Source organism: Salvelinus alpinus, chromosome 2 (genome assembly GCF_045679555.1).
Source record: "Salvelinus alpinus chromosome 2, SLU_Salpinus.1, whole genome shotgun sequence".
Taxonomy (NCBI): Eukaryota; Metazoa; Chordata; class Actinopteri; order Salmoniformes; family Salmonidae; genus Salvelinus; species Salvelinus alpinus.
The window spans coordinates 113,720,492-113,743,804 of NC_092087.1; the positions used below are offsets into that span (position 1 = coordinate 113,720,492).

A 23,313-nucleotide genomic window follows, 5' to 3' on the forward strand; every position below is an offset into this window, starting at 1 on the left:
CAGGCACCCACCCCCAGGTGCCGCAGACAAGGCTCCAGACAGCCCACTCCCCCTGTCTCCCCCCCTGTGTCACCGCGTGGTTCCCCAGAGCCACGGACTGTATTACCCGTTCCCGCTTCCTTGTCCCCCATATCCCTGCCTTCATCCCCTGGTTCCCAGAGGGACACTCTGCGACCATCACGGCCACGCAGGCAAAGGAGACCTCCGGGTCGCTTCAGAGACTTTGTTTGTTCCCTCGGGGACGAGGGACTTTGTGGTGGGGGGGCTGTGTAGCGACCCGCACAGACAGCTGTGTGTTATGTGTTAGGCTAGGAGGTGGTTGTGTTGTACTGACCAGTACCCAGTGTTCGCGGGGTCCGACATGTCAATCAACCTGCTATCTGCCAATCACGGGAATGCCTGGAATGTTCTGATGCCGGGCATCCTGGTGGTTGGCAGAGTGGCGTGGAGGGGGGTTGGGCAGGGGTTGGAGCATTGGAAGTTAAGACCAGGTTCAGCCTTTGTTCTCTCTCTCTTACGTCTGGGCTTCACAAGAGAAGGTCACGATTGGCTTGTGGGTTATCTGTCATCTATTTGGCGTGTGCTACGGCCCAAACAGTAGCCTGTGTAAAGTTGGTTTAATAAACCGTCAATTCGCAAACTCAAGCCTCTGTCTGGACAATTGTTCATTTATGATCTAGTCAGGTCATTACAATATTTTAGTTCTAGCGACGTCCCTGATTCCTATCCTTTCATTTTTTGTCTGAAAATAAAATATACGTTTTACTCAACTGCGTTACCCACTCCAGTCAGCAGATGGCGGTCTGCGACTTTAAGGCAATGCTGTTAGTGTGACGTATAATCTAGTGGACGGAACGCTTCTTTCAACAGCAACAACAGTCAGTCAGACGCCTCGGTAGCTTGCTAGCCAAAATAGCCGAACCAATAAAGCTCTTTAGACGCTTTAGTGTATATTAGCCACTGTGTTTTAAACCCACTTCTATCGTCTAGTTAGTTATCCGTTTTAATTTCATATTTACGGTGTTGTTATTAGTCAGTTAGCGGGCTGGTTAAGTTAGCATTAGCCTAGCTAGCTAACATCCCCGACCATGCGGTCACTAAGCTACTCTCCTAAAGAAGAGGAGATCTGCTGGACGAAGAAAGAGGTTATGTGGCTAAACATTGTCGTGAAAGAGGAGGAAGAGGATGTCAAAATACAAAAACAGGTAGACGGTGAGGCTGTTACAGTGAAAGAAGAAGAGAAAGACGTTTCAGTGAAAGAAGAGGAGGAGGATGTTACAGTGAAAGAAGAAGAGAAAGACGTTTCATTGATAGAAGAGGAGGAGGATGTTACAGTGAAAGAAGAAGAGAAAGACGTTTCAGTGATAGAAGAGGAAGATGCGTTCAGAGTGAAAGAGGAGGAAGATGCGTTCAGAGTGAAAGAAGAGGGAGATGCGTTCAGAGTGAAAGAGGAGGAGGATGTTACAGTGAAAGAAGAGGAGAAAGAGGAAGAATCTGTTTTTGGAGTGAAAGAGGAGGAGGGGGAGATGACTGTCACATTGGAGGAAGGGGAGGATGAAGATGAGGAAACTGGATATCTGGGCTCGGTTTCCCAAAGGCATGTTAAGGCATCCAATGGTTCTAACGATGAACGGGCCCTGATTAACACTAGTAAGTACTGTCTTAAAAACAAAGGCACAAACTCTGCAGTTGTTGAACTGATTTTGGTTTTATAGGGGACATATGCAATTGCTACATCCTTATTGTGACTTTTTGCAATTCTTCAGGAAATGTGCGTGGCTTTAACGTTTTCAGATTTGACGAAAATGGGGGAAAATATGCGGCCGAAGTCCAACGAGAGAGCGGATACAAATGAACTGCTTTAAATAATTATGACAAATGTTGAGCAATGTAATGAAGTAATGACTTTTCAAATAAGTTACCTTACACGTTATATGACTATTGTTGTTCACTTGACAATCTTAAGACAAATGTCAAATAATGAACATTCATTACAGACGTCATTGTTTGTACAACATCATGGCTACACATCACCTTTTACAGTGGATTTCTGCTGTTGTGGGCCTTAAACCATCTGTCTGACTTGTTGTTCACACAGGAGAGAGACGTGACTATCGTGGATCCTCTGGGGAGCCTCAACAACCTCATGATGCTGACGAGGCAGAGAAGAGTCTCTCCACGTCGAAAAACCAGCAGAGAACCACAGGGAAGAAATCTCACTGCTGCTCTGACTGTGGGAAAGGTTGCACATCTTCATCAGAACTTAAAATACACCAGAGAACACACACAGGAGAGAAACCTTTTAGTTGTAATCATTGTGAGAAGAATTTTACTACATCTAACTCTCTGACTATACACCAGAGAACACACACAGGAGAGAAACCTTTTAGCTGTGATCAATGTGGGAAGAGTTTTACTACATCTAACTCTCTGACTATACACCAGAGAACACACACAGGAGAGAAACCTTTTAGCTGTGATCAATGTGGGAAGAGTTTTACTACATCTAACTCTCTGACTATACACCAGAGAACACACACAGGAGATAAATCTTATAGTTGTAATCATTGTGAGAAGAGTTTTCCTACATCTAGCCAGCTGACTTCACACCAGAGAACACACACAGGAGAGAAACCTCATAGCTGTGATCAATGTGACAAGAGATACTCTGATAAAAGATCTCTGATCAAACATCAGAAAATGCATACATGAAGACGTTGTTTCATGATATCAATGAAATAATGTCACAATGTAGAATGTTTTAACATTGTAGTAGGAGTATTTTAATGATGTCACAATGTAGAATGTTTTAACATTGTAGTAGGAGTATTTTAATGATGTCACAATGTAGAATGTTTTAACATTGTAGTAGGAGTATTTTAATGATGTCACAATGTAGAATGTTTTAACATTGTAGTAGGAGTATTTTAATGTCGTCACAATGTAGAATGTTTTAACATTGTAGTAGGAGTATTTTAATTATATTTTACCTTATCCTTTGCTCTGTTCAATTGATTGCAGCATGATATGGATATTAGCCTCAGGGGAAAATCCAGGCTCTGAATTGAAAGAGTATTATTTAACAAAAAGTGACTAACAAAAAAAGGGCTGTGTTACACTTACTTTGTTGGTGACTCACTTTAATCAAAATGCAGCACTTCTAAATGTAGCTAGCTGTTTTCTACAAGTTAAAAAAAGATGCTTGTTTTAAAAAAATACATGTAATATGATAATCGTTGCAGATGTTTGTGTATATACACACATGAAAGCAGTATAATAAATTGGTCTACAATCAATTTTATTAACAATCTGACATCACTCCAGTATTTCTTGACAACATTCAAATGCTAATTGTCTTTATTCCACTACTGAAGAAGCATGACTCAAATCACCTCATAATTCAAACATTTAGCCTGACAAAAGATATGTTTTATTATTCCATGCCTCACCATTAAGTTAATTATTGCCAATACATATTAACAAAGGGGTGAACATTTGGTTTTGATTTTCATATTTACAATTTATGTAACAGTTAGTAATGATAATTATTTCTGTAACCAGCAGACCATTTCTGGGTACATTTATATTGACAATGTTGCCCCGCTTTTAGATATAATTATATTGATGTTGTTACCCTTCTTTTAGAATAGCAGGATTCATTCTCAGATGTGCCAACCCAAATGCATGACATTGGGGACTGGGCCCCGATCCAACAACATGCCTATCGACTGAACCCTGAAAAGAGAGAGAAGCAAGGTGGAAAGTTACTACGGATATTGCAGGTGTTGGTTGCTGATTGTCTCAAGGGTGGGCAGTCAGCAAGTTTTGCGTTTAGCCAGTGCGTTGCCAGGGATCACAATTTATTTTGTTCCAAGGGGGAGAGAGTTCTAGAAGGGGAAGGGGAAAAATATTTCAACAGAAAAAAGTTTTCTGTTGGTGGTGAGCAAACTTGTTCAACAGAAATATAGGATATATTTGTCTTAAGGTGGAAGGTGTTACAGGCTTTGGTTTTTCCATTTATGTTTTGAGGTTGAACTTTATCACGTCTAGCTCGTTAGCACGTAGGACGCACTGATTGGTGTCACCTCGTTAGTCAGTATGTGTTACACCTGTGCTGGCTTGTCCATCTTGTTAGTGGGAAGGTGTTTCACCTGAGCTGGTCCAGGTTCTATTTAAGAGTGTCTGGCCCAGTGCTCCAGTTGTCTTGATAGATGTGGAGAGTCAACACCTTTAGTTGCTCCACCTTTTTGGATTGCTTCCTGTCTTTAAGTTTGGTGTGGGTTTTTTCTTTTGTTTGCCTCTTCTTGGGCAGATTTAGTGGGTCTCATGGTGGGTGTCTTTTAGGTCCCAGTTGTTGTTACTAGTCAACTTTCAGTGGACACTGAGAGCAAAACTGCAACATTATGTTATAATACTTTCATTGCATCAACTGGTTGTTTTATGCAACAGAATAGAGGGTTCTTAGAACTATTGTGTCTGTGTGTTCTACTGAGGATGGGCCTCTGGGAGAAAACACTGACAGGAGATTTACAATGTCTTTTGGGTGATTAAAACCTAAAGAGACCACATTCCAGGGCATGAGTTACTGTTTCTGTTCTATATGGTACCAGGGAGAGATGAACCCCTCCTAAAAAAAAAATACCTTGAATTTTGCATTGCATCCAATTAATATTTTAATCAATGGCATTTCCTTAGGCTGCTCATTAGTCTTTCAGTTGTTAGTCTTCTGTTTGTTGTGTACTAAATATTTCATTTTTTTATTTGTTTTTTCTTGTGAAGCCATTGTGTTGCATCCATGTCTGAAATGTGCTGTATAAATAAAGCTTGATTTGATTTCAACAAATGAACCCAATGACTGACCAATCAAAAGACTCTTGGTCCCTCTTAGTATTTGTTAATGAATAGAATACAGTATATACATATGAATACAGTATATACATATGAGATGAGTAATACATAGACTAAGATACAGTAGAATAGGATAGAATACAGTATATACATATGAGATGAGTAATGCCAGATATGTAAACATGCAGGAGATCCACGAAGGAAAGACAGTGATGGTGGTCATTGTTGCAAATGGAGGGTAAAATGGTAGAATTCATTTTTCCTGACATGGTCACTTTGCCTACTGTTTATTGTCACGTTGGGATGCAACCTTTGTTGTCATTTAAAAAATTGTTTTAATCATTTGCCATCTCATCGCTGCAACTCCCCAATGGGCTCAGGAGGCGAAGGTCGAGTCATGCGTCCTCTGAAACATGACCCGTCAAACCACGCTTCTTAACACCCTCCCGCTTAACCCGGAAGCCAGCTGCACCAATGTGTAGTTGGAAACACCGGGCGACGCTTGGCCAATTGTGTGCCGCCCTATGGAACTCCCGATCACGGCAGGTTGTGGTACAGCCCGGGATCGAACCCGGGTGACGCCTCTAGTGTCGCCTCTAACACTGCCATGCAGTACATTTACATTTAAGTCATTTAGCAGACGCTCTTATCCAGAGCAACTTACAAATTGGAAAGTTCATACATATTCATCCTGGTCCCCCCGTGGGGAATGAACCCACAACCCTGGCGTTGCAAGCGCCATGCTCTACCAACTGAGCCACACGGGACCAGTACCTTAGACCGCTGCACCACTCGGGTCTATAGTGACACGTCTAACACTGTGATCTAGTACCTTAGACCGCTGCACCACTCGGGTCTATAGTGACGCCTCTAACACTGTGATCTAGTACCTTAGACTGCTGCACCACTCTGGTCTATAGTGACGCCTCTAACACTGTGATCTAGTACCTTAGACTGCTGCACCACTCGGGTCTATAGTGACACCTCTAACACTGTGATCTAGTACCTTAGACTGCTGCACCACTCGGGTCTATAGTGACACCTCTAACACTGTGATACAGTACCTTAGACTGCTGCACCACTCGGGTCTATAGTGAAACCTCTAGCACTGTGATCTAGTACCTTAGACTGCTGCACCACTCGGGTCTATAGTGACACCTCTAACACTGTGATCTAGTACCTTAGACTGCTGCACCACTCGGGTCTATAGTGACACTTCTAACACTGTGATCTAGTACCTTAGACTGCTAAACCACTCGGGTCTATAGTGACACCTCTAACACTGTGATCTAGTACCTTAGATCGCTGGGCCACTCGGGCATAACCTTTTTTCAACCAATTCTGATGGTTGTTAAAAGTGGGATTTTGACAATATTACCGTTATATCAACACACTCAACACTCCCAACACTTCCAACTATCATTTTTTATTGTTTATTTATTTATTTATTATTTTAATTTTAAAATATTGTTACACCATGTAGGAGCAGTATGGACCTAGTCTGTTCATTATATACATCTATATGATGTATTGTTACACCATGTAGGAGCAGTATAGACCTAGTCTGTTCATTATATACATCTACATTATGTATTGTTACACCATGTAGGAGCAGTATAGACCTAGTCTGTTCATTATATACATCTACATGTATTGTTACACCATGTAGGAGCAGTATAGACCTAGTCTGTTCATTATATACATCTACATTATGTATTGTTACACCATGTAGGAGCAGTATAGACCTAGTCTGTTCATTATATACATCTACATTATGTATTGTTACACCATGTAGGAGCAGTATAGACCTAGTCTGTTCATTATATACATCTACATGATGTATTGTTACACCATGTAGGAGCAGTATGGACCTACAGTAGCTAGCTGCTAATTTAGATGTAGTATAACTTAATGAAACTGCCTTAAATATGCTGTGGTAAAAAAAAAATATTCGCACTAATCAATCAACACATTCCTGTCTTTGTATGTCTCAATATAATAGTATTATTTAATTATATCCATTTAAAATAATCTTTGTCTGAAAATAAAATATGATCCTCAACTGCGTTTCCCCTCCAGTCAGCAGACGGCCATGTGCGTCTTTCAGGCGACGCTGCCAGCGTGACGTATAATCTAGTGGACGGTTCTTCATAAACAGCTCGTCAACCACCTCGGTAGCTTGCTAGCCAACATAGCCGAAAGATTCAAGCTATTTATACTCTTTCGGTGTATATTAGCTACTGTGTGTTAGACACACTTCTGTCGTATCTACTTGTTAACCTATTTAATATAATATTACGTTATTTTGTATTAGTCAGCTATAGTAGCTGGCTGGTTAAGTTAGCACTAGCCTAGTCGCTAATGATAGCTAGCTAGCTAACATCCCTCAACATGAGCTCCCTAAACTTCTCCCCTCTTGTTAAAGAAGAGGTGATCTGCTGGACGGAGAAAGAAGCTCTGGGGCTGAACATTGTCGTGAAAGAGGAGAAGGAAGAAGAGGATGTCACAGTAAAACAAGAAGTAGAGGGTGAGGCTGTTACAGTGAAAGAAGAAGAGAAAGACGTTTCAGTGAAAGAAGAGGGAGACGCGTTAAGAGTGAAAGAGGAGGAAGATGTTACAGTAAAAGAAGAGGAGGAAGAGAAAGAGGAGGATGCAGTTTTTGGAGTGAAGAAGGAAAGGGAGATTACTGTCACATTGAAAGATGAAGAGGTGGAGATAGGAGATCTGATTAACACCAGTAAGTACCGCCTTAAATGTGTTTTTAACTTTGGATATTCGGAGTTGGCTCGTCAATACCTCTTCAACGGAGGGCCCAGGATGATGACTGATATGTCTAGAATCAGACGACGTAGAGAACAAGCTACCCCTTGTTTTCTCCGTTCCGTTTCCAAAAAGTGACTTAACATATATATTTGAGAAGGGTCTATCTGCTGACCGCAGACTGGGGGGCACTGCATGTAGTGATTTTCATGTAGTGATGTTTTACTACACACCGTGCCCCCCAATAGTGCCATGTGAGAGTTGGGTTGGCTACACCAAATATTATGGATATACTGACAAGATGTCTCTCCGCCCTAACAAGGCGAGTCATTGTCCACAAAGCTTCACTGCGGGTTGTCTAGCTCCCGCCTATCCTTTCTTTGGATTGGTGGATTCCTCTTATTATTGTAATCCATTGTTTATATTCTATGAGGGTTGTTGTCTTCAACCGCCTGTATTCAATGGAGAGAGATGCTAAGCTACTAGCATGAATATGCATAGCGATCTGGAGACAACTCCTATAGTGTTTTTATTAAAGTTGTCCGTATGTCACGTGTCCACATAACAACTTAAGCATTACCAGACTGTAACCTACTGGCATGACCTAGAGAGATACAACCTACTGTAACCTACTGGCATGACCTAGAGAGACACAACCTACTGTAGCCTACTGGCATGACCTAGAGAGTTACAACCTACTGTAGCCTACTGGCATGACCTAGAGAGTTACAACCTACTGTAGCCTACTGGCATGACCTAGAGAGATACAACCTACTGTAACCTACTGGCATGACCTAGAGAGTTACAACCTACTGTAGCCTACTGGCATGACCTAGAGAGATACAACCTACTGTAACCTACTGGCATGACCTAGAGAGTTACAACCTACTGTAGCCTACTGGCATGACCTAGAGAGATACAACCTACTGTAACCTACTGGCATGACCTAGAGAGATACAACCTACTGTAACCTACTGGCATGACCTAGAGAGATACAACCTACTGTAGCCTACTGGCATGACCTAGAGAGTTACAACCTACTGTAGCCTACTGGCATGACCTAGAGAGTTACAACCTACTGTAGCCTACTGGCATGACCTAGAGAGTTACAACCTACTGTAACCTACTGGCATGACCTAGAGAGATACAACCTACTGTAACCTACTGGCATGACCTAGAGAGATACAACCTACTGTAGCCTACTGGCATGACCTAGAGAGTTACAACCTACTGTAGCCTACTGGCATGACCTAGAGAGTTACAACCTACTGTAGCCTACTGGCATGACCTAGAGAGTTACAACCTACTGTAACCTACTGGCATGACCTAGAGAGTTACAACCTACTGTAGCCTACTGGCATGACCTAGAGAGTTACAACCTACTGTAACCTACTGGCATGACCTAGAGAGTTACAACCTACTGTAGCCTACTGGCATGACCTAGAGAGATACAACCTACTGTAACCTACTGGCATGACCTAGAGGGATACAACCTACTGTAACCTACTGACATGACCTAGAGAGTTACAACCTACTGTAATCTACTGGCATGACCTAGAGAGTTACAACCTACTGTAGCCTACTGGCATGACCTAGAGAGTTACAACCTACTGTAGCCTACTGGCATGACCTAGAGAGATACAACCTACTGTAGCCTACTGGCATGACCTAGAGAGATACAACCTACTGTAACCTACTGGCATGACCTAGAGAGTTACAACCTACTGTAGCCTACTGGCATGACCTAGAGAGTTACAACCTACTGTAACCTACTGGCATGACCTAGAGAGTTACAACCTACTGTAGCCTACTGGCATGACCTAGAGATATACAACCTACTGTAACCTACTGGCATGACCTAGAGAGATACAACCTACTGTAACCTACTGGCATGACCTAGAGAGTTACAACCTACTGTAACCTACTGGCATGACCTAGAGAGTTACAACCTACTGTAGCCTACTGGCATGACCTAGAGAGTTACAACCTACTGTAACCTACTGGCATGACCTAGAGAGTTACAACCTACTGTAGCCTACTGGCATGACCTAGAGATATACAACCTACTGTAACCTACTGGCATGACCTAGAGAGTTACAACTTACTGTAGCCTACTGGCATGACCTAGAGAGTTACAACCTACTGTAATCTACTGGCATGACCTAAAGAGTTACAACCTACTGTGGCCTACTGGCATGACCTAGAGAGTTACAACCTACTGTAACCTACTGGCATGACCTAGAGAGTTACAACCTACTGTAATCTACTGGCATGACCTAGAGAGATACAACCTACTGTAACCTACTGGCATGACCTAGAGAGATACAACCTACTGTAACCTACTGGCATGACCTAGAGAGATACAACCTACTGTAGCCTACTGGCATGACCTAGAGAGATACAACCTACTGTAGCCTACTGGCATGACCTAGAGTTACAACCTACTGTAACCTACTGACCTAGAAAGCTAAAGTTATAAAATTCCTGGAATTTAAATGAATTTTTCCAGTAATAATGATAATTTGTATCTTCCTATCCACATGTGGAATCCCTCTCCTTTGTCGTCCTCTCTACACCAATAACAGACAACTACTGTGGGACTCCCAATCACGGCCGGATGTGATACAGCCTGGATTCGAACCAGGGACTGTAGTGACACCTCTTGCACTGAGATGCAGTGGCTTAGACCGCTGCATCCGTGTGTGTGTTAACTATTAGAATGCTGTACTAGAATGCTTAAAAGGCCTCTAAAATTTTAAATACCGGTTATCGGTATCGTTTTTTGGAGCAAGGAAAATATTAGATATCGGTATTATCCAAAAATGTAATATCGGTGCATCCCTTTATTCTAAAATGTTTCACAATACCCCATAATGACATCACAATACCCCATAATGACATCACAATACACCATAATGACATCACAATACCCCATAATGCCAAAGCAAAAACAGGTTTAGGTTTTTTGCAAATGTATTGAAACTATTCCCCAGGATAACTAGTCTCAGAGTAATGTACGATCCCAGGATAACTAGTCTCAGAGTAATGTAAGAACCCAGGATAACTAGTCTCAGAGTAATGTAAGATCCCAGGATAACTAGTCTCAGAGTAATGTAAGAACCCAGGATAACTAGTCTCAGAGTAATGTAAGATCCCAGGATAACTAGTCTCAGAGTAATGTAAGATCCCAGGATAACTAGTCTCAGAGTCATGTAAGATCCCAGGATAACTAGTCTCAAATTAATGTAAGATCCCAGGATAACTAGTCTCAGAGTCATGTAAGATCCCAGGATAACTAGTCTCAGAGTAATGTACGATCCCAGGATAACTAGTCTCAGAGTAATGTACGATCCCAGGATAACTAGTCTCAGAGTAATGTAAGAACCCAGGATAACTAGTCTCAGAGTCATGTAAGAACCCAGGATAACTAGTCTCAGAGTAATGTAAGATCCCAGGATAACTAGTCTCAGAGTAATGTAAGATCCCAGGATAACTAGTCTCAGAGTCATGTAAGATCCCAGGATAACTAGTCTCAGAGTAATGTAAGATCCCAGGATAACTAGTCTCAGAGTCATGTAAGATCCCAGGATAACTAGTCTCAGAGTAATGTACGATCCCAGGATAACTAGTCTCAGAGTAATGTACGATCCCAGGATAACTAGTCTCAGAGTAATGTAAGAACCCAGGATAACTAGTCTCAGAGTCATGTAAGATCCCAGGATAACTAGTCTCAGAGTAATGTAAGATCCCAGGATAACTAGTCTCAGAGTAATGTAAGATCCCAGGATAACTAGTCTCAGAGTAATGTAAGATCCCAGGATAACTAGTCTGAGTCATGTAAGATCCCAGGATAACTAGTCTCAGAGTAATGTACGATCCCAGGATAACTAGTCTCAGAGTAATGTAAGAACCCAGGATAACTAGTCTCAGAGTCATGTAAGATCCCAGGATAACTAGTCTCAGAGTCATGTAAGATCCCAGCATAACTAGTCTCAGAGTCATGTAAGATCCCAGGATAACTAGTCTCAGAGTAATGTAAGATCCCAGGATAACTAGTCTGTAAGATGCTTGGTCATCCCCAAAGCCAACACCTACTTTGGCCACCTTTCCTTCCAGTTCTCTGCTGCCAATGACTGGATCAAATTGCAAAAATCGCTGAAGTTGGAGACATATATCTCCCTCACTAACTTTAAGCATCAGCTATCTGAGCAGCTTACCGATCGTTGCAGCTGTACACAGCTAAATTGTAATTACTTTGCTACTACGGCCTATTTATTGCCTTATTGCCTTTATTGCCTCTGTACTCCATTTGCACACACTGTATTGTTCATGACGTCCTCCAGTGATTTTTAACTTAACACTGTATATAGATTTTTCTATTGTGTTATTGACTGTACTTTTGTTTATCCCACATGTTATTCCATGTGTAATTCTGTTGTTTTTGTCGCACTGCTTTGCTTTATCTTGGCCAGGTCACAGTTGTAAATGAGAACTTGTTCTCAACTGGCCTACCTGGTTAAATAAAGTTGAAAAATAAAAAATGTAGGAATTGTTCATGACGTCCTCCAGTGATTTTAACTTTTCCTGTTGAAAAGTGATATAAAAATACAGTATAGTATAAAGTATAAACACACTAAAGAGAAACAAATAAATGTTTTGAGCAAAATAGTGTTTTTTTAGACAACTGCAAACTAGAAGGAGTGAGTGATGTCATAGTAAGGCCTTCGAGGAGTTGGCTTGATGGGAAGTCGTGATGTCATCCAATAGGAGACTGATCTTCATGTGAATATTCATTATTCTTTTTAAAATCCTTCCTGTTCTGTCAAGTTGGTTGTTGATCATTGCTAGAAAGCCATTTTCAAGTCTTTCCATAGATTTTAAAGACGATTTAAGTCCAAACTGTAACTAGGCCACTCAGGAACATTCAATGTCATCTTGGTAAGGTCCTCCAGCGTCGATTTGGCCTTGTGGTTTAGGTTATTGTCCTGTTAGTACAGTTTTTTGTATTCAGATCTCTGAAATGCACTCTACCTACGTAACATTTAGTTTCCTTATATTATGCTGGGAAAACAGTTTTCATGAGCACAGAAATTCCAAATCAAATCATTTGAGTTTGCTAAATTCAAGGGTTCTAACCGAGAGTCACCTTAACTTTATTGACAACACCCAAGTGGATACTGTCATTAACGCAGTTCTTCAATAATTACACATCATTCTTAATACTGTAGCTGTTTAGTTAGTCACATGTTCAACTATCATCAGCTAATCCAGGAAATCATTTTCTGAATGCCAGTCAAATGACAAACATCACGACATGCAACAACAACCAAAGTGCTTCTTCATTCATTACTCTGGTAAAGACAGTTATGCTGTGCTCCACGTTGGATCCAACATCCCTAACAAATTGATGTTTATAATGTGTTATTGTCTGCTTGATTTACAGTAGGGTCTCGTTAGTCTGTTTACACACAGAGATACTTGGCTCATAATGTGTAGAGAACTGTTCCTTGATGGATAGGCTATTGTACAAGACACAGAGCTATTTTCCTTTATTTGTTGTTAGGTGAAGTTATGGGTCCTACAGTAGGTCGGTTATTGTTAAGTGAAGTTATGGGTCCTACAGTAGGTCTGTTATTGTTAGGTGAAGTTATGGGTCCTACAGTAGGTCTGTTATTGTTAGGTGAAGTTATGGGTCCTACAGTAGGTCTATGTTGTTGTTAGGTGAAGTTATGGGTCCTACAGTAGGTCTATGTTGTTGTTTGGTGAAGTTATGGGTCCTACAGTAGGTCTATGTTGTTGTTAGGTGAAGTTATGGGTCCTACAGTAGGTCTGTTATTGTTAGGTGAAGTTATGGGTCCTACAGTAGGTCTGTTATTGTTAGGTGAAGTTATGGGTCCTACAGTAGGTCTATGTTGTTGTTAGGTGAAGTTATGGGTCCTACAGTAGGTCTATGTTGTTGTTTGGTGAAGTTATGGGTCCTACAGTAGGTCTATGTTGTTGTTAGGTGAAGTTATGGGTCCTACAGTAGGTCTGTTATTGTTAGGTGAAGTTATGGGTCCTACAGTAGGTCTGTTATTGTTAGGTGAAGTTATGGGTCCTACAGTAGGTCTATGTTGTTGTTAGGTGAAGTTATGGGTCCTACAGTAGGTCTATGTTGTTGTTTGGTGAAGTTATGGGTCCTACAGTAGGTCTATGTTGTTGTTAGGTGAAGTTATGGGTCCTACAGTAGGTCTATGTTATTGTTAGGTAATGTTATGGGTCCTACAGTAGGTCTATGTTGTTGTTATGGGTCCTAGAGTACACTATGTATGTCATGCAATAACAACCAAGTGCTTCTTCGTTCATTACAGGTATATCTGTTGTTAGGTGAAGTTATGGGTCAATTTGGCAAACAGTGTACAAACCCTCATTGTCAGGTTGATGGACAAGACAAAGAGCATTTTACTGGTTGAAGTGTTTTTTAAATACAAAGCGGTTGATTTGCGATGATGACACAAACATTATATTAAGCAGGACATTCAAACGAGCCTTACAATTATAATCCAAAGTAGTGTGAAATGCACTCATAAGCAACCTGGAAATAGAGGCTACTCCCATGAGTTTTCCCCTATTCACATTCAGAATACATTGTGAAAAACAAAAATTTTTGCTCACCATTTTTGCTCCAGGCTACTATACTACATCCATAACTAGTGGTTTCCTCATTACCAGATATACTACATCCATAACTAGTGGTTTCCTCATTACCAGATATACTACATCCATAACTAGTGGTTTCCTCATTACCAGATATACTACAGCCATAACTAGTGGTTTCCTCATTAGCAGATATACTACATCCATAACTAGTGGTGTCCTCATTACCAGATATACTACATCCATAACTAGCGGTTTGCTCATTACCAGATATACTACATCCATAACTAGTGGTTTCCTCATTAGCAGATATACTACATCCATAACTAGTGGTTTCCTCATTAGCAGATATACTACATCCATAACTAGTGGTTTCCTCATTACCACATATACTACATCCTTAACTAGTGGTTTCCTCATTACCAGATATACTACATCCATAACTAGTGGTTTCCTCATTAGCAGATATACTACATCCATAACTAGTGGTTTCCTCATTACCAGATATACTACATCCATAACTAGTGGTTTCCTCATTACCAGATATACTACATCCATAACTAGTGGTTTCCTCATTACCAGATATACTACATCCATAACTAGTGGTTTTCTCATTAGCAGGGAGGAGTTTCTACAACCAAATTGCATGTGCATCGACCTCGTGCCACAATTTTAGCAACACAGAAAGGGGCCTATATTGGAGACCAAAAGTCGTCTGGCACACTGCTTAGAGTATCAACAACATGAATAACTTATTTCTAGTCTACAATCTTAGATGTTACTACTAATGTGAAATTTTTGACAAAATGACTTGTTGCTCATTTTAAATCAATTGTCAAATAATTGTAACATTCATTACAGACATCAATTGTTGTACAACATCATGGCTATGCTGTTGGCATCACCTTTTACAGTGAATTGCCGCTGTTGTGGGCCTTTAATCATCTCTATGACTTTGTTGTTCACATAGGAGAGAGACGGGACTATCGTGGATCCTCTGGGAATCCTCAACAACCTCATGATGCTGAAGAGGCAGAGAAGAGTCTCTCCAGATCAGAACACCTCAAGAAACACCTGCAGAGACCCACAGGGAGGAGAACTCACTGCCGCTCTGACTGTGGGAAGAGATTCACCTCATCAGGCATTACAATTCATCAGAGAACACACACAGGAGAGAAATCGTATAGCTGTGGGCAATGTGAGAAGAGTTTTAGTCGATTTGGCCATCTGACGTTACACCAGAGAACACAGACAGGAGAGAAACTTTATAGATGTGGTCAATGTGGGAAGAGTTTTGGTAGATCTGGCCAGCTGACATCACACCAGAGAATACACACAGGAGAGAAACCTTATATCTGTGCTCAATGTGGGAATAGTTTTACTACATCAAGCAATCTGACTTCACACCAGAGAACACACACAGGAGAGAAACCTCATAGTTGTGATCAATGTGGGATGAGTTTTACTATATCTGGCTCTCTGACTCTACACCAGAGAACACACACAGGAGAGAAACCTTATAGCTGTGATCAATGTGACAAGAGATACTCTGATAAAAGATCTCTGATCAAACATCAGAAAATACATACATGAAGTTGTTTCATGATATCAATGAAATAATGTCACAATGTAGAATGTTTTAACATCGTAGAAGGAGTATTTTAATGATGTCACAATGTAGAATGTTTTAACATTGTAGTAGGAGTATTTTAATGATGTCACAATGTAGAATGTTTTAACATTGTAGTAGGGGTATTTTAATGATGTTCTACCTTATCGTTTGCCCTGTTCAATTGATTGCAGCATGATATGGATATTAGCCGCAGGGGAAATCTAGGCTCTGAATTGAAAGTGTATTATTTAACAAAAAGTGACTAACAAAAAAAGAGCTGTGTTACACTTACTGCGTTGGTGACCCACTTTAATCAAGTTGCAGCACTTCAAAATGTAGCCAGCTGTTTTCTACGAGTTGAAAAAGCTGCTTGTTTAAAAAAATACATGTAATATGATAATTGTTGCAGATGTTTGTGTATATACACACATGAAAGCAATATAATAAATTGTACTAATCAATTTTATTAACAATCTGACATCACTCCAGTATTTCTTTACAACATTCAAATGCTAATTGTCTTTATTCCACTACTGAAGAAGCATGACTCAAATAACCTCATATTTCAAACATTCAGCCTGACAAAAGATACATGTTTTATTATTCCATGCCTCACCATTAAGTTAAGTATTGCCAATACATATTAACAAAGGGGTGTACATTTGGTTTTGATTTTCATATTTACAATTTATTTAACAGTTAGTAATCATAATTATTTATGCAACCAGCTGACCATTTTTGGGTACAATTATATTGACAATGTTGCCCTGCTTTTAGATATGATTATATTGATGTTGTTGCCCTGCTTTTAGAATATCAGGATTCATTCTCAGATGTGCTAACCCAAATGCATGACATTGGGGCCTGGGCCCGATCCAACAACATGCCTATCGAGTGAACCCTGAAAAGAGAGACCGAAGTAAGGTGGACAGTTACTACGGATATTGCAGGAGTTGGTTGCTGATTGTCTCATGGGTGGGCAGTTAACAAGTTTTGCTTTTAGCCAGTGCGTTGCCATGGATCACAATTTATTTTGACTGCGCGTTTTTCCATATTGGAGACAAGTTTTTTGGGGGCTCGTTCCAAGTTCTAGAAGCTAGTTTAGGATTCTATTGAAAGAAAAAGGATTAAAAAAATAATACTATTGTATATTATTATTTAGAAATGTGTTTTTTCTTGTTTTTAATTGTTGACGGCCAGTAGACACCATGTTTATATTGTAGAAACATTGTAGTTAATTATGTGAAATGGAAGTTGTTTTCTGTTGGGGGTGAGCATACTTGTCCAACAAAAATATAGGATATATTTGTTGTCTTAAGGGGGAAGGTGTTGCAGGCTTTGGTTTTTCCATTTATGTTTTGAGGTTGGACTTAAGCGTGTATAGCTCGTTAGCACGTAGGGCGCACTGATTGGTGTCTCCTCGTTAGTCAGTATGTGTTACACCTGTGCTGGCTTGTCCATCTAGTTAGTGGGAAGGTGTTTCACCTGAGCTGGTCCAGGTTCTATTTAAGAGTGTCTGGCCCAGTGCTAGTTGTCTTGATAGATGTGGAGAGTCAACACCTTTAGTTGCTCCACCTTTTTGGTTTGCTTCCTGTCTTTAAGTTTATTGTGGGTTTTTCTTTTGTTTGCCTCTTCTTGGGCAGATTTAGTGGGTCTCATGGTGGGTGTCTTTTAGGTCCCAGTTGTTGTTACTAAGTTTAGTTTTTCAGTTATTCTGTTTTTTATCCTCTTATGTTTGTGTATTAAATATTAGTTTATTTTCATGTTTTTTCCTGTGAAGCCATTGTGTTGCATCCATGTCTGAAATGTGCTGTATAAATAAAGCTTGATTTGAACATATTGCAAAACAAATTAATCCAATGACTGACCAATCAGACTCTTGAATAAACCAATGAACATGATGTGCAAAAGCAACACATATCTTGGTCCTCAATCTATTAATATAAATTTATCAGGTTCATCTTAGTATGAATTCAGAATATCTTCCACTATGTCAAAATAGTGCTGGAATGTACGTTTAGTATCACTTTTCAACCAACCTAGTTCATTTGTTGAAAATGAAACATTTTGAAATCAACAATACGTCAAAGGATTCAACTACTGGAAACTGAAACAAATGGATCAATCCCACTTTTCCAGCCTGCTGAAGGCGTGGTGGAGTGGTAAACACGACCCCCGGCTCTACCAGGGGCTTGAGGTGGTCTCCCACAGCTCTGCTGGTGGAGTGGTAAACACCACCCCCGGCTCTACCAGGGGCTTGAGGTGGTCTCCCACAGCTCTGCTTATGTCATGTTCTGTGGCCTTGCTGTTCCATTTCTTGACTGCCCCTGCAACACAGAAACACATTTAGTCATATTATATAAAACACTCAAAGTAATGGATATGGAGCATCTATGGCCTCAGTTACACCTGGCACCTAAATGTGACTTCTGTCATCTGATCACTCCAAGCTGCATTAGGTTCAGATCTACCAGGATGGGCCTTTGACATAGTCTGGATGCAGTCAGGCCACCAAATATGCATAAGCAATATAAAGAGATGGGGTCATTGAGTGGGGAAAGGTACATTCTACACAAATGACCTTCATAATAGCAAAGAACAAATGTGTGTACCTGAGGGGAAATTCACTTTCATACAGCCAAAAGGGGTGAGAAATTACTCCAATATCAGTGGACAATTTGCACTAATGTAAATAAACACAGATGGAACATATTCCCTTTAGCTGATGTGATGAACCACTAAGAGGACATAAATATTTACCATCTAAACCATGTGTGACCTCTCACCTCTCTGGCTGTAGAAGTGTTCTTCCTAACCAGTCCCTCAACAGCTCTCTGACTGAGCTCCACCCTCACTGGGTCTTCAGAGGAGAGGAAGGCTGAGGAGGGATGGAAGGATGAATGGATCAGTCAGTCAATAAAGTGTAGAGCTGCTGTCTGACAAAATCACTATTTAAGTAGTTCATTAATGTATTTTCAGGTAGAGATACATCCTACATCCTTGGGACGTCCCTAGCCCATTGAAGTTGATATTTAAAATAGTTAAGGTTAGGGTTTAGGGTAGGGATGTCCCAAGGATTCCAGATTTCATAGCAGGTGTAAAATAAACAGAATAAACAGACAATACAAGTAGACATGCAGTGCATTATGGTCATTGTAGTTTAACAAATAGCATCTAATTCTGCCAATCTGTATGTGGGGTTGTTCGAGAAGAATGTGATCGTCAGCCCGAACAATCCATTCTAGCACCTCATCAGGCTCTGTAAAAGTCTTCATTGATGACGTGTTCCTTCTATTCCAGGGGACAGCAGAGGAACTTCATCGATTCCACTCCATCAATACAAGCAATGAACATCTGAAATTCACCGTCACCTTTGATGTGCATGAAACAAGTTATCTGGACATTTTGATTAAGAGGGAGGGGGGTGGTTTTAGCACAGACCTATACAGGAAGCAGATGGACAGGAATTCCCTGTTACGCGGAGACAGCTTCCACCCTACACCCCTAAAAAAACTATTGTAATACTTGAGTATTACGAAAACATTTAAAATGTAAATTTGTAATTTTGTAAATTTAAAACAAAAACATAACTGTTTGTACCACACTGTGTTGTTACCCTTTAACTTTTTGTCTGAAAATAAAATGTAAATTTTCCTCAACTGCGTCCAGTCAGCAGATGGACTAGATGCCACTTAGGCCGCCCTTTGTGACTCCGTCAAGAATTCAGCAGAGCAAGTTTGTATGAAGGTCTGGTTATTAAATGGGTTCATAGTTCAATAGTAATATCCTCTAAAACGCTCTGGGGACAAACTTTGCTGCCCTGTTTCCAGTTGTCCACATGGCTGGGAGAACCTATTCAAGTAAGTAAATAGATTTTGGAAATGTAAAAACAACGATGTATTATTAGCTAACTAGCTACAGTGAAAGCTAACTCAAATGAGCTGCTAAATGAGCTAACTAGTTGGCTAGCTAGCTATCTAGCCAACTTCACATTCTGTATAGATAGATAGCTAGCTATCTAGACAACTTAACATTCTGTATAGATAGATAGCTAGCTAAGTGAATTAAATATCACCAGATACATAACTTCATATTAGCTAGCTATCTATTTATCACTGTAAAAAACAACCTCCATATGCATTTGTCGGTAGCTAGCTAACAGCCATGGAGGGTGAAAGGATAGCAGCCCCAACTGTCAGTGAGAGAGGAGGCTATTCTGGATAGGGCAGGTACTTTTGTGTAGTTCCTGTCCCTAGAAGTGAGGACGGAGATAATAGTAACATAATATTCAGTGTGGTGTAATTTGACTATAATGAAGTGTGTTTCTTGTGAGGTTTTCTGTCCTCAGATAAAGAGCGCTATGAAAGCCAGTCTATATATGAAGAGGTCCCAATGAAGAGCAGTGGTTCTCAGTCCTGGGGACTCAAAGAGGCACATTGTTGTTTTTGCCTCAGCACTGCACAGCTGATTCAAATGATCAACTCATCATCAAGCTTCAAGTGGTATTTATGTATTCATTTGTGATGCCATCCTTGATATGATCCTGTTATTGTCACATGCTACACATGTACATATGTGTGCCCATGCATCTATCAATCCAATGTTATCATGATTTGTTATCAGGGATATTATACTTTAGTAATCCACAATGACCTGGTGATGTAAAAGTCTAATAATTATATTGTCTTCCATATTCCTACAGATACCTTGTAACTGGAGATTCCTTCAAAACGATTGCCTACAGGTACCGTGTAAGGCACTGCAAGTTTGGGTGACCAGGGTCATCTGGGACTGGCTCCTGGAGGAATTCAGATGTGTGAAGGCTACCTGTGTCCTGCGTAACTTCATGAGGATGGACACGAGGACCAGGAGGGGATCTGCAGCTCGCCGCCGTGTCCCAGAGGAGAAGTCTGCTGCTCTGCAGGATGTTTCAAGGATGAGGTCCAACAACCAGCAAGAGAGGCAATCCTTGTGCAGGAGATCTTCACCTCCTACTTCTTCAAAGAGGGTGCTGTTCCCTGGCAACACCATAGACTACACTATGCACAACCAAAGGCTTTTAAGAGGGTACTGTTCCCTGGCAACACCATAGACTACACTATGGACAACCAAAGGCTCTTTTAAGGGCCATCCACATTGCAATAAGAGTATTCTTCCATTTACTTAGCTATGTCAACTGCAGTTATTTAATTCACAGTTTCTCTCCCTTTGATTTCTACTTCTCAGGTGAGGGTGCTGTTTAGGTAAGGGTGTGATGTCTGTGCAAAAATAAAACAGGCTGTTTTAAATCACCCATATTGAAAAAATGTAGAACAATTAGACACTCTATAACCCACACCTACACACTCATGTATCAATCTGATTGATGGATGGTGTTGTGCAGTAAGCAGGCTCAGGTGTATAACTGTGGCTCCTTCCACCTTCAAAGAATAGGCAAGAGGGCCAACCATGGAGAATAGTAAGACACTTCATTATTTCTATAACTACACTATATTGTTTGTCCTTGTGTGTCCGTTCATGTTTTTCAGCATAAAGTACTCTGCAGCCACTTAGTGTGGTGTGGACACCAGGTGATGCCACACACAGATTCCTGTTGAACACTGTCACTTTAACTACCTTATTTTCTCAATAACGGTCGCTCTCCTTCACTTCATCCCTCTCTCCTCTTCTCCCTAAATCCTCTAGGTTATATCAGCTGTGTCGGTGAACCCCTCCTGCATCTGAACTGGCTACATAGAGGGCACAGCATGATCAGAGGTGAGCGGTCACTTGGTCAGGTCAACAGGAAGTATTATTAAAGAGATGCTTTACATTGAAATACAGACAGAGATGCAGTAGTCCCAGAGTTAATGATCCCAGGTCAGTTTATATTATACAGGAAGTATTATTAAAGAGATGCTTTACATTGAAATACAGATAGATGCAGTAGTCCCAGAGTTAATGATCCCAGGTCAGTTTATATTATACAGGAAGTATTTTTAAAGAGATGCTTTACATTGAAATACAGATAGATGCAGTAGTCCCAGAGTTAATGATCCCAGGTCAGTTTATATTATACAGGAAGTATTTTTAAAGAGATGCTTTACATTGAAATACAGATAGATGCAGTAGTCCCAGAGTTAATGATCCCAGGTCAGTTTATATTATACAGGAAGTATTATTAAAGAGATGCTTTACATTGAAATACAGATAGATGCAGTAGTCCCAGAGTTAATGATCCCAGGACAGTTTTGCATTTCACCTCCTGATTGATGAATAACAATGTTAGAATAAAAAATAAAAACACAAGGCTTAAACATGCTCTCTCTCTCTCCATCTGTCTCTCGTCTGCAGATATGTTTTGATGTGAGAGGATGCCAACCCCCAGTCCCATCATCGCCACCTCACCCTCTTTTAATATAACCTTTGGGCCGACTAGACACTGTTATGTAATTGTGATGAACTGAGAGAATATTTAGGTAGCACTGTGATTCATTAATCATGTGCTGCCTTCCCTGCTCCTATGTGCTTACCTCTTTCCCTTTCTGTCTTTTACACCTCTCTCTCCACCTCCTCTTTCTTCCTCTGTTTTTATAATTCACAACAGATGTGCATTGAAGGACAGATTGAACCTGTAGTTATAACACTTGGACAATGAGCTTTTCAATAAAGCGTTTCACATTCTCTACTTGTTGAAATGAAGTGTAATGTGATGAAATACTCCACCTATCCTGTGTTTATCAGATCAATGCAGATGAAGGGCATTAGATGTTGAGATGAACCGGTGTTGGAGTATTTACATGATGCATAGGAAGTGTAGTGTCAATATGAATTAACTAGTTAAATCCTGTTTCTAGTCGATTAGTTACAATGTGTAACCATTGATGTCCCAGGACCAAGATTGGTAAACACTGTTGAAGTGTATAATTTTAATACATACATGCAGACACAGTGTCATTCAAAGACTGGAATTTGATACTCCTGGTATTGGATATGACTGAAAAATAATCTCAAAGACATTCATACCTAAACTGCACCTTTATTTGCCAAGGTAGAGTACATGATCAGTGAATATATTAAATGTACAGGCTACAATGTGGGGATCTCATGCATGGTAATAACTACATGTATATACGACTTGCATCCTTGGCACAACATGATATTATACTCTACTCAATCCATAGGCTTCATTAATGTCATTCAGGCTGTTTTGAAGTTGATACAACTGGCTATGATAGCTGAGGTTCATAGCTAGGTTCTGAACTAATATGTATACCAAACGTTTGGGTCCATACACAGATCGGTTAGATAGCTAGCTACACATCCATGGGTATACAGGGATTTTAATCATCCACTGCACAATAAGCAAGAACATAGCTAGCTACGTGATTTCATCTATCTGCATAGCAAATATAAGCAAGGAAAGCTTACAAAATTGTACATTCAATTTGCAGTAAATTCTTCAGCTAGCTAGATTC

The 23,313-nt window shown here is 40.4% G+C and overlaps 2 protein-coding genes, 1 long non-coding RNA gene and 1 pseudogene across 3 annotated transcripts in view; 3 read left to right on the plus strand and 1 right to left on the minus strand.

Annotated features, from left to right (window-relative positions):
- Window positions 1-23,313, plus strand: part of LOC139547821 (zinc finger protein 271-like) — a 145,768-nt pseudogene that overhangs the window by 87,453 nt on the left and 35,002 nt on the right.
- The window catches only part of LOC139548873 (zinc finger protein 180-like), a 241,669-nt gene that overhangs the window by 40,654 nt on the left and 177,702 nt on the right, over window positions 1-23,313 (minus strand). The gene's annotated exons all lie outside the window — the stretch shown is intronic.
- On the plus strand, window positions 876-17,695 carry LOC139552408 (zinc finger protein ZFP2-like). The gene is made up of 4 exons (XM_071364131.1): window positions 876-1,650; window positions 2,099-2,709; window positions 7,231-7,585; window positions 15,215-17,695. The coding sequence occupies exons 1-4, from the start codon at window positions 1,089-1,091 to the stop codon at window positions 15,835-15,837; spliced, it is 2,151 nt and encodes a 716-aa protein (XP_071220232.1). The 5' UTR covers window positions 876-1,088; the 3' UTR covers window positions 15,838-17,695.
- On the plus strand, window positions 20,637-22,519 carry LOC139550473 (uncharacterized). The gene is made up of 2 exons (XR_011670050.1): window positions 20,637-21,613; window positions 22,190-22,519. It is a non-coding gene; the product is annotated as an uncharacterized lncRNA (long non-coding RNA).

Excerpts from the sequence above, each read along its gene's own strand:
- LOC139552408 (XM_071364131.1), top strand. The coding sequence starts at position 1,089 with ATGCGGTCACTAAGCTACTCTCCTAAAGAAGAGGAGATCTGCTGGACG. Across the intron at positions 1,651-2,098 it reads ACGGGCCCTGATTAACACTA|GAGAGAGACGTGACTATCGT; the intron begins GTAAGTACTGTC and ends TTGTTCACACAG. Across the intron at positions 2,710-7,230 it reads AACATCAGAAAATGCATACA|TCCCTCAACATGAGCTCCCT; the intron begins TGAAGACGTTGT and ends AGCTAGCTAACA.